The sequence below is a fragment of the Micrasema longulum genome, unplaced genomic scaffold (assembly GCF_059751315.1).
Source record: "Micrasema longulum isolate JH-2025_06_02 unplaced genomic scaffold, ASM5975131v1 h1tg000497l, whole genome shotgun sequence".
NCBI lineage: Eukaryota > Metazoa > Arthropoda > Insecta > Trichoptera > Brachycentridae > Micrasema > Micrasema longulum.
Window position 1 is genome coordinate 161,719 of NW_028277694.1, and position 15,803 is coordinate 177,521.

The 15,803-nt window shown below is 33.4% G+C and overlaps 1 protein-coding gene across 3 annotated transcripts; it reads left to right on the forward strand.

Moving 5' to 3' along the window:
• The first annotated feature begins 4,349 nt into the window (after positions 1 to 4,349).
• LOC148281109 (peroxiredoxin-6-like) lies at positions 4,350 to 15,385 on the forward strand. 3 transcript variants are annotated; one of them, XM_088227277.1, is made up of 5 exons: positions 4,350 to 4,488; positions 8,254 to 8,429; positions 10,855 to 11,053; positions 12,495 to 12,561; positions 15,199 to 15,385. In XM_088227277.1, the coding sequence occupies exons 1-5, from the start codon at positions 4,400 to 4,402 to the stop codon at positions 15,313 to 15,315; spliced, it is 648 nt and encodes a 215-aa protein (XP_088083403.1). In that variant the 5' UTR covers positions 4,350 to 4,399; the 3' UTR covers positions 15,316 to 15,385. The 3 variants fall into 3 exon arrangements, with proteins under 3 accessions (XP_088083403.1, XP_088083404.1, XP_088083405.1); XM_088227278.1 differs by having other exon boundaries at positions 4,354 to 4,488; positions 10,826 to 11,053; XM_088227279.1 differs by lacking the exon at positions 10,855 to 11,053 and having other exon boundaries at positions 4,354 to 4,488.
• Positions 15,386 to 15,803: the final 418 nt, after the last annotated feature.

Sequence of the window (15,803 nt, forward strand, 5' to 3'; positions counted from 1 at the left end):
CTGACCTCTACGACTGAACTGTACAAAAAACACACTAGTTTGACATAAATTACTTGACTAAAATTAAGACCTTAAAAATTGTGCACAAAATAACACTGGGAAACATACAAGACGACGACATAATATTAGTCAAAAATGCTGACATACACAAATATAACACCAGACAACAACAACACTATCATATTGAAAAAGCAAAGACAAACACAGGACAGTCAAAAATACTACATAATGGACCCAAACACTACAACGACCTACCTTACTACTTGAAAACTTTTACTGGAGACAAATTTAAAATCAATCTGAAAAAGCACATGATGACTGAACTAACTAGATTAGACGAGACATAAAATGACTAGACAATATTAAATTTCTAATGTAACCCTAACGGGTTTTTTAAAATTGTAAATAAATAAAAAAATAAAAAAATACATCCGAAATAGAAAGAAAACATTATTTTATAAGAAACATAAAACACCATCTATATAAATTACATTAATAATTAACACTATCAAAAAGATTTAAGAAATATTTAAAACTCAAAATTGAGACATGTATAATACTAGAACAATAAACAAATATTGAAATGCGTACATTATCTTTACAGTCTGTACTTTTATGTGAGAAAATAACTACTATGGTCGTACTTATTTATAAAATAATTGAGTTTTCTCCTAATTATTAAACATAACTATCAGTAGAGATTTAAGACAATTTGAAACATAATAATTGAGACTTATGCACCTAATTTGAGACATAGTCTAAATTTATCTTTAAAAATAAAATGCTTTCTTTTCTGGGAATTTTTATTTTCACTCTAACAACCTACGCCGAAAGTTTCAAACATGGCGTCGACTTGTTTACGCAAAAGTGCCTCACGAAATCGTATTATTAAATAAATTTAGATCACTAAAGTTTTTTTTATTACTAATAATAGAGTTTTTAGGCATGTGTAATCCTAAATATATTTGAATTAAAAATCAATGTCAATTTCTCAATTAATACTACTTAATTTGTCTAAATTTCCTCTTGACAGCAATGATACGTTCACAAGCAAACACTTTGGAAGGACACTGCCAGTGCTGCCTGAGTAGCAATGATCCCACATTTAATATTATGTGCCGCGGAATTTTCGTCTCAAATCACATTCAAGTCTCATGTTGTATGCTTTTACGGTAAATAAATAAACATTCTAGATATACGTTGCATTTACTTTAAGAATGCAGTATCCCATGCACCATTAGGTTTGATAGTTATAATGATTCGACAGGTGATTTTTTTTTAATGCAGAATCGAAAATTCCGCGATACAATTTAGCAACAGCAATATTACGCTATGCTAAGTGATTTCGCGTGCTGATAAAATTAATTAAATATAATCATTGTTTTGTGCACAAAAATACTGCGTATAGACAAAAAAATAATAACCATAGTTAACTGTAACTAAAATAATGCCCCGCTTGTATTTCAAAGGTTCAACGATTTCGTTGAAAGTGAACGTAAAATTGACAAACAAATTTGACAGCTCGGGATGACCTTAATTTTCTAAGCGTAACAAAATCAAATGGCGTCTTCCCACGCCAAGTACATTGAATAATTGGCTATGTATTTCATTATTGTTGACCGAAGTTCATAAAACAATATGTCTGCTTTTTAATGGTAAAAAATATAACCTAGGCCTTTGCAAAGATATGTTTTAATGGTCATATAAATGTTTGAGTGCATTAACTTTTTTACAGACATCAACGAAGTCTTTTAATTTACTTGTTTAAGATTTTAACCCTGTGAAGCTATGATATATTATATGTTATACACGGTTTTTCAGGGCCAGACCCCGAAACTTTAGAGGAACATTCCTCGTGGTAAGCTTTAAAAAAATCCTTACAAAATTTTACCAAAAAATAATTAAAAAAAAAAAAATGATTTCAAAATGGAGTAAGTTTTTATTTTTTTGGACTAGCATCCCTTCTGCAAACACCTACCCCTCCCCGACAAAAAAATTGTGATAAAAACGTATTTGACCAACGAAGCGATACGCACCAGATGCGGACAAGGGAAGCGGCTGGGTAGGAGATGGGTAGGGGTTTGTGGAGGAGCTGCTTGTCTGAGAAATGAAGGATTTACTACATTTTGGGATTACATAATACAAGACTGGATATAATGTCTCGAATAAACATTTTTCATTATTCCATATCCACTCCCTAGTTGGAGCATATCGTGTCCACAAAGATCTTTCAAGCATCTATGTCGGCAGCCAGCTTCTATGCATCCTCCCAAGTCAGGTTCGCGTCCCGTAGTTCTGTTACGAACTGCCGACGAACAGTCAGCAGTGGACGTCCAGGATGTCGAGAACCTGATGCCTGGTAAAGTAGGCAAGCGTGGTTCAACAATGTTTGATTATGTCCAAATGCTTGCGGACTGGCTGAATTTCTTCCCTAGGGAGTTGTTCATATTTAAATTTATTTCAACGGAGAGGGAATATATTTTTGAGAAGGGAATATGGAAGTCTAGGCATTTACAGGGCTTATGACCTGTCATTGGCTGGTTTAAGTGGCCACTTTCCACACCTTGTAACATTCACCATTCTGCCGATGTTTGAACATCCTCATTTCCTCAACTCTTCCACCTGTTGACTTTTGTGAAGTAAAAGAGCTGAAACCTTTATCACGTGGGTGAGATTCATCCGGCTGAACCAAATCACCTACTAGGCAACGCCTGAAAACAATTTTCCAGTTTTTATACTTCTTCTTTTACCAGATAGTAATTCAACAATGTTTGATAATGTCCAAATGCTTGCAGACTGGCTAGATTTTCTCCCTAGGGAGTTGTTCATATTTAAATTTATTTCAACAGAGAGGGAAAACATTTTTTAGAAGGGAATATGGAAGTCTAGGCATTTACAGGGCTTATGACCTGTCATTGGCTGGTTTAAGTGACCACTTTACACACTGTGTAACATTCACCATTCTGCCCATGTTTGAACATCCACATTTCCACATTCCCTTTTCAAAAATGTTTTCTCTCTCTGTTGAAATAAATTTGAGCGTAGTTAAGGCTCTTAGGAGGCATTCGCAGCACATGGCGAAGCCAACCGTATCGCCTCCGTTTGATGACAGTTCCCACTGGAGTTTGCTGCGTCCGTTCTCTTATTACTTCATTCCTCACAAAGTCAAAGATCACTTCCTCGATTGCAATTTTAAATCCAAAATAAACCACCAGATCATGACCCGATAAGTATCGGCACAGCAGCTGATGGTACCACGACAGAAAAACTACTATGGTGACAGAACAATGGGTAGTGTAGTACCAAAACTGTACAATTTAATACCAGCTGAAAATCGTAATGAAAAATACCTAATTTCATTAAAAAAATAATCAAAAATTATTAAACAGCAAGTGAAACTTAAGTGTATAAATATATTTTATTCTTTAATTATTATTAAACTATGTACTTACTTATAAATTAAAAAAAAAAAAAGTAATGTAACCCGCAGACAAGCTTCGGCTTTGCGGGAACAAAAATACAATTTTGTATGTTACTTATTTGTTAAAATGAATAAAACTTAATAAAAAAACAACAAAAAAAAACCACCGCTGACCCGAAATTCTTCTGGGACACCTATTCTCAAAATTCAGAATTTTGGCGTTTTGGGCCCTAGTGAGGTGCCACGATTCGCAGTCATAGAGGAAAATAGGTGTTGGCAGGCGTTATATAGGTGGCATTTGGTTTTCACTGAGTACGTATCCGATCTCCAGACAGCCTTCATACTGTTGAATGTGGCCTGCTATTCCTAGCGCACTCCCAGTTCTTTTTGAAAGCTGCCGTTTTCCGTAAAGTATACTCCCAGGAATTTGAAACTGAAGTAATTTATAATATGTATAGTACAAGTATATCAATATGTCATACTCGATTTTTTTAAGCACTCTTTAAACCACATATATGTAAATGGCAGAAATGCCGTATATAAATAAATAAATACATAAATAAATAAATGCCTAGACTTCCATGTTCCCATCTGAAATATATTTTCCCTCTCTGTTGCAACAAATTTAGAATGCGAAATTTAATTATTTCAACCAATTTTATGCACACACTAATTTAAAGTACAATATTTTCACGCTTAGGTAGGGAGGTAAAACTTACTTCAAAATAAATAAATACTTATTTTAAAATTTTATTCTAGAGTATTCACAAAAAAACAGTTGAAATTTTGTAGCCATAAATTAATGGGAAGATCTGCGGTAGGTACTTTTTGAATACTTTCATAAATATTATTCCGAACCAACGCTATTTCCAAATTCAAATGAAAAGCGCTGGCATTTGTTTCCGAAGTATCTTTTTTCAGTTCCCGCCTCGCGTTGACATTTGTAGGAGCGAAAACAGAAAAAGTGTCATTCTGAAAATGTTTGTTAATATCGGTGAAAAGTTTCCTGATTTTACAGGCACGAGCACATTTGGAGAGATAAATTTCCACCAATGGATCGATAATTCGTGAGTAGAACAGATAATTATTTATAATATTCGAGCGGAAAACTTAGGAAGTGTAGTGACAATAATTTTTGCACAATATGGCGGGATGCGGTGCGCTTTTTTTCGGCTTTGGCTGCGAAATTGTACTGAAACATTTACATTATATTATTTAGTGTATGAAATACAGTGCAAAGCTAGAGTTAACTCTAATGGGCCACAAAAATTTCAGTATTTTATTTCGTGCTAAGGTTATCAGCATATAATTAAGAATAGAACTTATCCTCTCTTCAAGCATTTTTGTCCTTATCCCGCCCAATTTACAGTAACTTAATGTGCTTAAAATTAATATTAAAAAAATCTTTGACTATTGAGTACTTGAAAATAACATTTTTATATATATAAATTGTATGTATTTATTTGATATGTAATATATATTTTCTTTACTAACTTTGTATACTATGTGGAAATCTGTTATTAGTTCTGAGTTTATACACTATATCTGTTTGTTTACTAAAAATATGTATGTAGAACTGTTGATTTCCCTAATAAAATAAAATAGTCCAGAAACCGCATACGCACATCAAACAGAAGGCGACTAAACTACTCATAAAAGAGTAGGTTTACGTTTTGACCCATTTGTTTCTTTATAGACGTCGCTCAGTACGCAACTCCTGATTTGAATTCAACTATGCCGTGTTGTGTCCTTTTAAAGTGTAAAAATACTGCAATGATCTTAAAGAAACAGGATGGTATCACATTTCATGTGTAAGAAGCAAACGAATGTTTAAGTAGCAAGTGCATTACTTAAAAATTGAATTATTTTTCCACCTGTCAGCTTGTCGAAGAAATAAAATGGAAATTTCGTAAGTGTTTTCAGGGTAGTAATTTTTTTTACCCTACTTTGCTCATCTAATAAGAGAAATAATGAAAATTCGACCTCGGATTAAAATACTCAGTGGTGAACATTTGACCGACATCATCTTCAAAACATGGGCTATGTATAGCGTGTGAGCTCGCCAATATATGACAGTAAAAATTTTATTGTCTTTGAATTTCCTAGAGTTTTAACCATCGAAAAAAATGAAGATTGCAAATAAAATCAACAGACAATGGAAATTTGATGTGTATTATTTTAATAGATTGTTTATAACATAAAAATACATAGAGAAATATGCATGTTTATTTTTTGTAATAAAAACAGTCTAGTAAATTCGAATAAATAAAAATACGCTTTATATTAACAATATTAATTAAAATGCAAAAATAACATTGAATACTTGAAAAATAAATATTACTGAGTGTTACAAACATGATTTAAAAAACGGATAGCGATTAAAAGTAAAAACTATCTTTAGTTTAATTCTTATAGCGATAAATACATAAACATTATAAAACAGGAGTTATACAAATACAAAAATAATATTGTAAGTAGGCGGCTACCTACACGGTTAAATTTCGAAACACCACGCAATTTCTTATCTCGGCTACGCTATGTAAAATGAAAAAAAATATTTAAATTAATAATTTCATCACGTCATGAAGTCGCCCCTGGGTAGCGCCTGCTAACGTCAATCAACAAAAACATCCTCGTTTTAATTACAATATTTCGGCTACGCCATGAATATCTTTTTTTAAATAATTTCTCACGTCACAAAGTCGCCCCTGGGTAGCGCCTGCTAACGTCAATCAACAAAAACATCCTCGTTTTAATTACAATATTTCGGCTACGCCATGAATCTCTTTTTTTAAATAATTTCTCACGTCACAAAGTCGCCCCTGGGTAGCGCCTGCTAACGTCAATCAACAAAAACATCCTCGTTTTTATAACAGTATTTCGGCTACGCCATGAATTTCTTATAAAAAATGTCAAAACGTCACAAAGCCACTCTCTGAGTGTCGCTACTGACATCATTTACAAAAACATAATTATTTGTGCTTTTTTCAGGTACGCAACATTTTTTTTAAATACACCTACCTAACCGATAAAATACTATTATTAATTAAACCAAGGTGTGCTTTAAAGTTCCGTATAGCCAAATAATATTATTTATTATTAGAATATTATTGACATGTAGTTCAAGCATTGCTGCATTCACGTTGCTTTACTTCTGAGAGCTCAACTGCTATGTTTTTCTATGGTTATGTTAATGTCATCTGTCATGTATTGGCGAGCTCACAGGCTATACTTACGCCCAAAACATCAAATATTATTTAACATGATATAAAAATATCCGTTTTATGTAAAATATTTTATTTTTTATATTGTATGTTAAAAGTTCATTAATTCAATGACTCTTATTAAATGACCCTTTACTTATCTACTCTGTTGTGTCGATCAATATTTCCGCGTGCACAATAACATTTTAGAGAAATTAACAAATTGCTTTTTTTTACCTTACATTTGTGTTATGATTAGTTTTTTTCCTATCGTGCAACATTACGCGGCGACTTCACGAATGCGCGCGGCGAAAGTGGGACATAGTGGTGGGATTTTTGGACTCGGTCCGATGTATTCAAATATGACTACGCTTTCAATTTAATTTTTAAGTAATGCATTTGCAACTTACACATGCATCTGCTAATTACACGTGCATCTGCTAATTACACACGAAATGTGATCCTATCCTATTTTTAAAGATCCCAGCAGTATTTCTACACTTTAAAACGACACAACACATAGTTGAATTCGAATCGAGAGTTGCGTACTGAGCGACGTCTACAAAGAAACTATCGGTCAATTTTGTTTGATGCGCGCATTTAAGGATATTTATTTTTATTTATTAAAAGAAAACATCATGCATTATAACAACAACAAAAAAATACGATATTTATAAAGAAACCAAAATTATAGGCCAATTATAATTTTCTATGTATTACTCCGCATCATTCACCACTTTTGAAAAAAATGAGTTAACTCATGATTTCACTGAACTCCTAAACGGCTTAACCGATTTACGTGTGGTTTTCAGAGAAATATAGATCTTTGCGCTGTGCGTGTTCGCAGATATTAAAAGATTCAATCCAATATGTAAAAAAGAAGCGAGGAAAAAAAATATTCATCGATCTACCAGAGTTGCATTCGAGGAGAATGCATTTACAAAAAAAATACAAAGATGTGGTTGTTTTGTGTGTAAAAAGTTTCGTTTTTGAATGTAAACAAACAGCATTTGTTTTTTGTGGATCTCAATCAGATATTTTTCTTATAATTTCTACCCATTTATTTCTTTTTATTGGATTTTTGATAACACTAAAATAATATTAAATTCAATGCATTTAAAAAATCGTATTCCTACATAAAAACACCCCTCTCCCTGTTGGTGAGAAGGCCGGAGTTTGACGTTTGCCAAAAGAATGCCATATTTGAAAAATTATTTATTTTAAGTTTTGGAATTTAACCATAAACAAGCACCTAAGTACCTACTTAAATTAAATATTTGAAAATAAATTATTTTTAGCTTTGGAATCTAATTACAAACAAGCACCTACTTATCAATGAAAAGTCTTTTTTAAACCTAATAGCAGGCAAGCCAACGTTCGGGCAGGACAACGTCTCAAGGGTCCGTTAGTATATATTTGGAACAAAAAATTTCAAAAACCTGCACAATTCACTATTTTTTGCTTACGTTGTTCTGTCGATAGTGGCTCGATATTATTTTCGTATGTATGTATTTTTCAACAGAACCAATTTTTCTAAATTCATTTTACATATTTTTAACGGCATTCGTAGTAATGTGACATTTCCCAATTCATGACATTGTTCTAATTCATGTTAGTTACATCCTTCAGTTGGTGCATACTGTTCTCCGTGACCAGGCCATTCGGCAACATGTGCTCCGCCGAGCTGACGGCCTTCGCGGAACTCATGCCGGAGCTGAAGACGAGGAACGTGAAGGCGCTGGCCATCGCCTGCGACACCATCCAGACGCTCCACCTTTGGGTGAACAGCATCATCAACTCGTCAGGTAAGAGCTGTTGTGCCTAATTTAGACTTAGTCCCCCTGAGGTGGTATTCCGGATCTCCTCTACCCCCTAGAGAGTGATTAATTTGAAGATTTTATTTTTTACCTCGTACAGTGGCCACACTAAAATAATAAAAATAAAAAACTCAACTTCCTCATTTTTAAGTGTTTCATACAAGATAGGCAAACGGAAGAACTAAAAGTGAGTATGACATTTATATACAGTCCACATCATTCTATCTGCTATCAGTTTACAAAACTTAGACTTAGTACCCCCAAGATGGTATTCTGGGTCGTCTCTACCCCCTAGAGAGAGATTAATTTGAAGATTTTATTTTTTATTTAACTCGTATAATGGCCACGCTATAAAATAATAATTTAAAAAAACACTCAACTTCCTCATTGTTTAGTGCTTCATACAAGCGAGGTAAACGGAAGAACTTAAAGTGAGTACATTTCTATACAGTCCACGCCATTCTATCTGCTATCAGTTTACAAAACTTAGACTTAGTACCCCCGAGGTGGTATTCTGGGTCGTCTCTACCCCCTAGAGAGAGATAAATTTGATGATTTTATTTAACTCGTATAATGGCCACGCTATAAAATAATAATTTAAAAAAACACTCAACTTCCTCATTGTTTAGTGCTTCATACAAGCGAGGTAAACGGAAGAACTTAAAGTGAGTACATTTCTATACAGTCCACACCATTCTATCTGCTATCAGTTCACAAAACTTAGACTTAGTACCCCCGAGGTGGTATTCTGAGTCGTCTCTACCCGCTAGAGAGTGATTAATTTGAAGATTATATTTTTTTCTTTGCTTCATATAATGGCCGCACTGATGATAAAACGTCCTATACCGTCCTGGGACAATGGAAAGTTAACATTTATCTTAAATTATATCTACAAAGTAAAATTAAGTTTTCTGTATGAAAAGCAGAATATGCATTTTGTTTTCTTCTAACGTGTTCAATTATAGGTTTCCGACGAAGATACTTTAAATGTTCATGTAAATATACTTATTTTCGTTCACAAATATAGGTTTTTCCCCAGAGTAATAATGCGTAACCTAGAGAGGAGCCCAAACGTAAGAAAACCATTCTATGACTATTGGGTATTAGGTTAGCTTCAGTTTGCAGCAAAACAACGGGCCGTACTCAGGTCGAGAATTGCCAAATGTATATCAATTTGCATTGTAAATACTTTTAAATATGTACCTGTGTATTTGTTATTGCAAAGTTATTCCAATTTATTTTTCTATAATTCGCCTCTATTTATTTTAAAACTGAAAATACGTATGTGTGCTTATTTTATTTATTTATTTATTCATTTTATTCAGTACACATTAATGTTACATTTATTGAGACATAAATCCCAACTCCGTGGAACCAAAGTCCTGTGTTGAGTTTGTTTGTTTGTCCGTCACATCTCCGAAACGGCGAGTCGTAGCGGCCTGAAATTTGGACACGTCGTTTTAGATGCGATTTCAAGGTTAATGTTGCTATTTTCGAGTAAAATTTGAATAGACTTCTACTCTATAAAAACTCACACTTTATATGGATGCCTAGTGCGGCCCCGGCATATTGTCAATCAACTGTCATTATCAACAGTAAACATACTTTAATTCACAAATTTATCTCATAAATTGAGGAAAATTGTATCTGAAGTAAATATGTTGATATAAAGAAAGTTTTTAAGCAACATAATACACGTGTCGGGACAAAAAATGACAAAAATCAATGTAAATCATGGGAAAATATTCGAAATCAATTACCTGTGAAAACTGACTCCTTTAACAGCTTTCACGCTCCTACTGCTGCAACCAAACATACTGCAATTCACCATTGTGGATTTTGATTTATTATAACGTAAATATCCAAGTTATTTACAAACAAAGCCAAGCACAGCGACAAAAGCATCCCATAGAACCGTTAGGCGTATGTTGTCAAACAAAACAAAATGGCCACCAATTTGTTGCTACCCAACAAACCGACATCGCTTGCGTTCTATGAAACATAGTGATAGGGCTTCTATATAGGTTGACGCATTATTACTCTGAGAATTCAAACTGCTGCGCATAATCGCTTTTTTTAATTTTTTTTTATTTATTTACAATTTTAAAAAACCCGTTAGGGTTACATTAGAAATTTAATATTGTCTAGTCATTTTATGTCTCGTCTAGTCTAGTTAGTTCAGTCATCATGTGCTTTTTAAGATTGATTTTAAATTTGTCTCCAGTAAAAGTTTTCAAGTAGTAAGGTAGGTCGTTGTAGTGTTTAAGTCCATTATGTAGTATTTTTGACTGTCCTGTGTTTGTCTTTGCTTTTTCAATATGATAGTGTTTTTGTTGTCTGGTGTTATATTTATGTATGTCAGCATTTTTGACTAATATTATTAGGACGATGTCGTGTCTTGTGTCGCCCCCAGACGGGCGGATCGAGCGGTTCCCGTACCCGCTGGTGGCGGACGCGGACCGGCGCCTGTGCGCGCAGCTGGGCGTGCTGGACGCGGCGCACGCGGACGCGGAGCGCGCGCCGCTGGCCGCGCGCGCCGCCTTCCTGCTCGGCCCGGGCGCCGTGCTGCGCATGTACCTCGTCTACCCGGCCGACACGGGGCGGAACATCATGTAAGACTGCCGGCTTGTCCGACAATGCAATGGAAGAATACAGTTCTCGGTGTGAAAAGGCCCACCTCGCGTTCGCCTACCATTCTTGAGGTGCTGGTATATTAATATTCATTGAATCCAGGAGTTCGCAACAATCTAATTTAAAATTAATGATTTTATATAAAAAATATTAGGTCAGTTATTTTCCTATATGGTATGTCATCTTTGAATAATCTTAATAGTGATGCTTGATAATTTGTAAATATATATTTTGACTATTGCTAATCGAAGCATAACATTAGTTACTATTATGTTTATGCAATTACATATTCTACCATATAGATGTTTAATATCAATTAATTACCGAATTGAATTATAAAATTACTTTAAATCATTAATTACATTTTTTTTTATTTTATTTATTTCAAAATACAAAAATGTACAAAAACACAATTGTATTCCCACGAGTTAGCAAACTCATTCTGGGATTGATACAATTAAAGATTATCAGATAAAAATAAAAATACATTTAGTTGAACATAATTAAAACTAAAATGGACATATCTCGGAGACCTTTTTAAAAACAAATTATAATATTATGGGTCAAGGGTTATCGAGAAATAATTAGGGGAAATGATTTTTTAGTGTTATTTGATTTCCATTCGTAGCTCCTCGTAGATGTTGAGTTTTGTAATTTAATCATCGTCGATGAAAAGTATTTTTCCAAGCTAATAGCAGGCAAGCCAACGTTCAGGCAGGACAACGCATGTCGGGTCTTCTAGTTATTTATATTTTAAAATTATTATTTTGTACATTGTTTTGATTATTTTATATATTTTTTAATATGTTTATAAATATTTTTTATTTATACATAGAAGAGTCCCGACTTAACAGGAATTTTATAACAAGTCGGGACATAAAAAAAAAAAAACAAGTTCCATGATAAAGTTGTGTATTTTGTGCATTAAATAAACACAAAAAAATATATATTTATAAATAATACTGGTGTACATAAATTAAATATAAACTTATATTCGTAGTGATTAAAACTGTCTTAACATTTTGTTAATTATCTCTGTTTATTAAGTTAGTCTTCTTTGTTTATTCTCAAATGTAAAAATATTTGAAAAAAGTATATTGTTAAGTGTCCTCGGCACGGGTAACCCCAGTGAGGTCACATTTTTTTATTATTAACCTTTGTGTATAATGAAAAAAAATATATATATTTGTAATATACATATAATTGTAAATGTTACACATTGCGTACAGTAATATGGCCACTTAAACCAGCCAACGACAGGTCATAAGCCCTGTAGATGCCTAGACTTCTATATTACCTTCTCCAAAATGTTCTCCATCTCTGTTGTAACATGAAAAAACAATACATATTTGAAAAATCGTAGTACAAAAAATGTTTGAAAATAAAATGGAAAAATAAATTTGACACTTAATCTTCTTTTAGGGAAATTCTCCGCACCATCGAACACCTCCAGCTTTTGGACAAGGAAAAATTACTGGACAAAGCACCGGTTAGTCTCATCATTACTATTTAATCATCTTTAGTCCCGCAGGAATGATGAATACATGTGTGTGTGATATAGAGCCAGAACCCTGAACGAGTATTTTCCACTCAGTCTCTGCTCAGGTAAACCATACTGAAAAATAAAAACCTCGAGATCAATCTATAACCTACTTCCACTATCTATTAAAACAATTAGTAATGAGAAAATGTTTAAAAGGGCTATAAATAAATGGATAGTGGAGCTAGGTAGAAGTAAAATGGATTATCTCGTTTGCTCAAACCAATATTGAATCAACTGCTCCACAAGTGTATAGCTTATATTAACATATTACAACAGAGATGAAGAACATTTGAGATAAGGTAATATAGAAGTCTAGGCATCTACAGGGCTTATGACCTGTCAATGGCTGGTTTAAGTGGCCACTTTACACACTGTGTAACATTCACCATTCTGCCTATATTTGAACATCTATATTCCTTCAATTCTTCCATCTGTTGATGTTTGTGAAGGTAAAGAGCTGAAACCTTTATTTATGGAGGTGAGATTCATCTGATTGAATTATTTCACCTACATACTAGGCAACGCCTGAAAATGTAATTTTTTTCAATTTCTATACTTCTTCATGGACCAGGTAATTTATCAACAATATTTTGAGTTTGTCCAAATTTTTGTAGACAAGGACTGGATTCAACTCCCTGGGGAGCTGTTAACATTAACATATTACAACTTTTACTGTTTATATTAACATATTAGTATGTAGGTGAAATAATTCAATTAGATGAGTCTCACCCGCATAAATAAAGGTTTCAGCTCTTTAACTTCGCAAACATCAACAGATGGAAGAATTGAAGGAATATAGATGTTTAAATATAGGCAGAATGTTGAATTTTACAGTGCGTAAAGTGGCCACTTAAACCAGCCATTGACAGGTCATAAGCCCTGTAGATGCCTAGACTTCTATATTACCTTCTCTTAAATGTTTTTCATCTCTGTTGTAATATGTTAATATAAACAGCTCCCCGGGGAGTTGAATCCAGTCCTTGTCTACAAAAATTTGGACAAACTCAAAATATTGTATAGCTTATGTTAGGTTTTTGTTCTTTCACTGTGCGTTTTGTAATATAAATAATATAGATGTACATAAATTAATTGTAAACATAAATACGTAGTGTTTAAAACTGTCTGAATATTTTGTTAATTATCTCTGTTTAGTCTCAAATGTAAAAATATATTGTTAAGTGTCCTCGGCACGGGTAACCCCAGTGAGGTCACATTATTTTTATTATTAACGAGCGGACCCAACAGACGTTGTCCTGCCCGAACGGTAGCTTGCCTGCTATTAGCTGGTTGAACAAACATTTTTTTCGTAATTAATTACACACATTATTTTTGACTTTTTTAAGCTATTTATATATTCGTAATGAGGGTTTAATTTTTTGTTTTATCTCCACGTGTGATTGGCTAAGAGGCCTCATCATGCTCAAATCAAAATCGTGCAAAAATCACTACACTGGTGCCACAATCTATGGAGAAAATACGTAAATGCGTGTTGGTGAAGAAAAGTCTATGCAATTGGCTAAGATGCCTCGTTGCGCTCAAATCAAAATCATGCAAAAATCACTACTCTTTAGTAATTTAAGTATACTTTTGTCGGCTCGCGGTGAAGAGGTTAGCGAATTTTTCTATCGCGCAAGAGGCCTTAGGTTCGATTCTCGACATGGTTTACATGATTTGTCAACTATGGAATATTTCTTGGGAAACATTTCTATAAGCTGATTTCTGGAAGTATATATAATCCAAATATACTGAAAGAGATTAGTTTGTATGTTCCCAATAATTATACTATAATCCTTAAAATTTAGCTTGATTAAAATGACAGCTGTCAAACTAATGTGAATAGTGATGTGAAATTACTGATCACTGATCATGCACCCTTACGCTATAAGGGTCTCCTGCATGACATCATAGAGGGAATGGCTGAGTGGACAAATTATAGAGGGCACCCCCGACGGGAATATTTGGAGCAAGTGTGCGAAGATTTAAACTGCGAATCATATGTCGAGCTGAAGAGGGCTGCAGAAAATAGAGACCAATGGAGGACGAGATGCAGGATTTTGCAAACCAGTTCCCAGGATTGAGACTGCAAAGAAGATCATGTACCGATCAAATCGATTTTATCAGTTTTTTCATGCAATCATGAAACTCTTTTTTCCGAAAATTGATATAAAAACGCAAAAACAAGCCTATTATAGTGTGTTTAAGACAATTATTCACCAAAAAATAAGACTTTTATACTTCTTTCATGCACAAAATCAAACAAATTATTTTTAATTCGATCAATTTACATTGATCAATTTGTCCCATCTCTAACATTTTTGCAGAATGATGTAACCTTGTAAGAACGTCGTTAATAATTAGGTTTAGTTTAGTTTAATAGCTGATTTTATATAATTATGTTGATGTCAAGCATTGTATTACAAAAATATCTTGAAGATTTTTCGTGTCTCAATATAAATCACTCCTTAGTAGACGTTACTACAAAGTTATGTCGTCACTTTTGCTGACAACTGTTGTTCTAATCAAGCTTTATTTTAAGGAATATAAGCATTCATTTTTGCACATTAATTTTGTGAATTATTTCAGACTCATTCAGAGGCATCTACATCATCCACACATCTAATGAAATTAGATGACCCGAGACAACAAACCTTTCTGACAGAAACATTACCTGACTTTACTTTTCTGACTAAAATGCCCTAAATAACAGAGTTGATATAACAATCTTATTATTATGTACAGAGCAATACTCCAATAAAGCTTAAGTCTACAATGTTATTGTTTTATTTTTTGAACATAATAAATTGAAACTCATATTTGAAGCACTAACTTGCTGGTTTGCATTTTGCCTGTAACTCAAGTCTATACTCGGTCAAAACGCAATGCCGATTATTCAACTCTTGTATAAAGCCAGTAATCCCATTTTATTAACTTCGTTTTTTTTTTGTTAACTTTTTGATCATTCATTCTTTTGTTGCTAAAATTTCACTCGTCGATGCGCTTTGTAGCTGCAAGACTTTTTGTGATGTTAGCTATCATATTATATAAATCATATTATGTAAATGTTATCAACTATCAAATATCTAAATTTAGTAAATGGGGTCTAGAATTTCAACCGTCCATGCGCTCAGTAGCTGCAAGACTTGTTGTAATCTAACTTAAACTCTAAACTTCATTGTCAAATTAAATAA

Coding starts and splice junctions, on each gene's coding strand:
- LOC148281109 (XM_088227277.1), top strand. CDS start 4,400: ATGTTTGTTAATATCGGTGAAAAGTTTCCTGATTTTACAGGCACGAGC. Junction 8,430..10,854: donor CAGCATCATCAACTCGTCAG/GTAAGAGCTGTT, acceptor TGTCGCCCCCAG/ACGGGCGGATCGAGCGGTTC. Junction 11,054..12,494: donor GACACGGGGCGGAACATCAT/GTAAGACTGCCG, acceptor ATCTTCTTTTAG/GGAAATTCTCCGCACCATCG.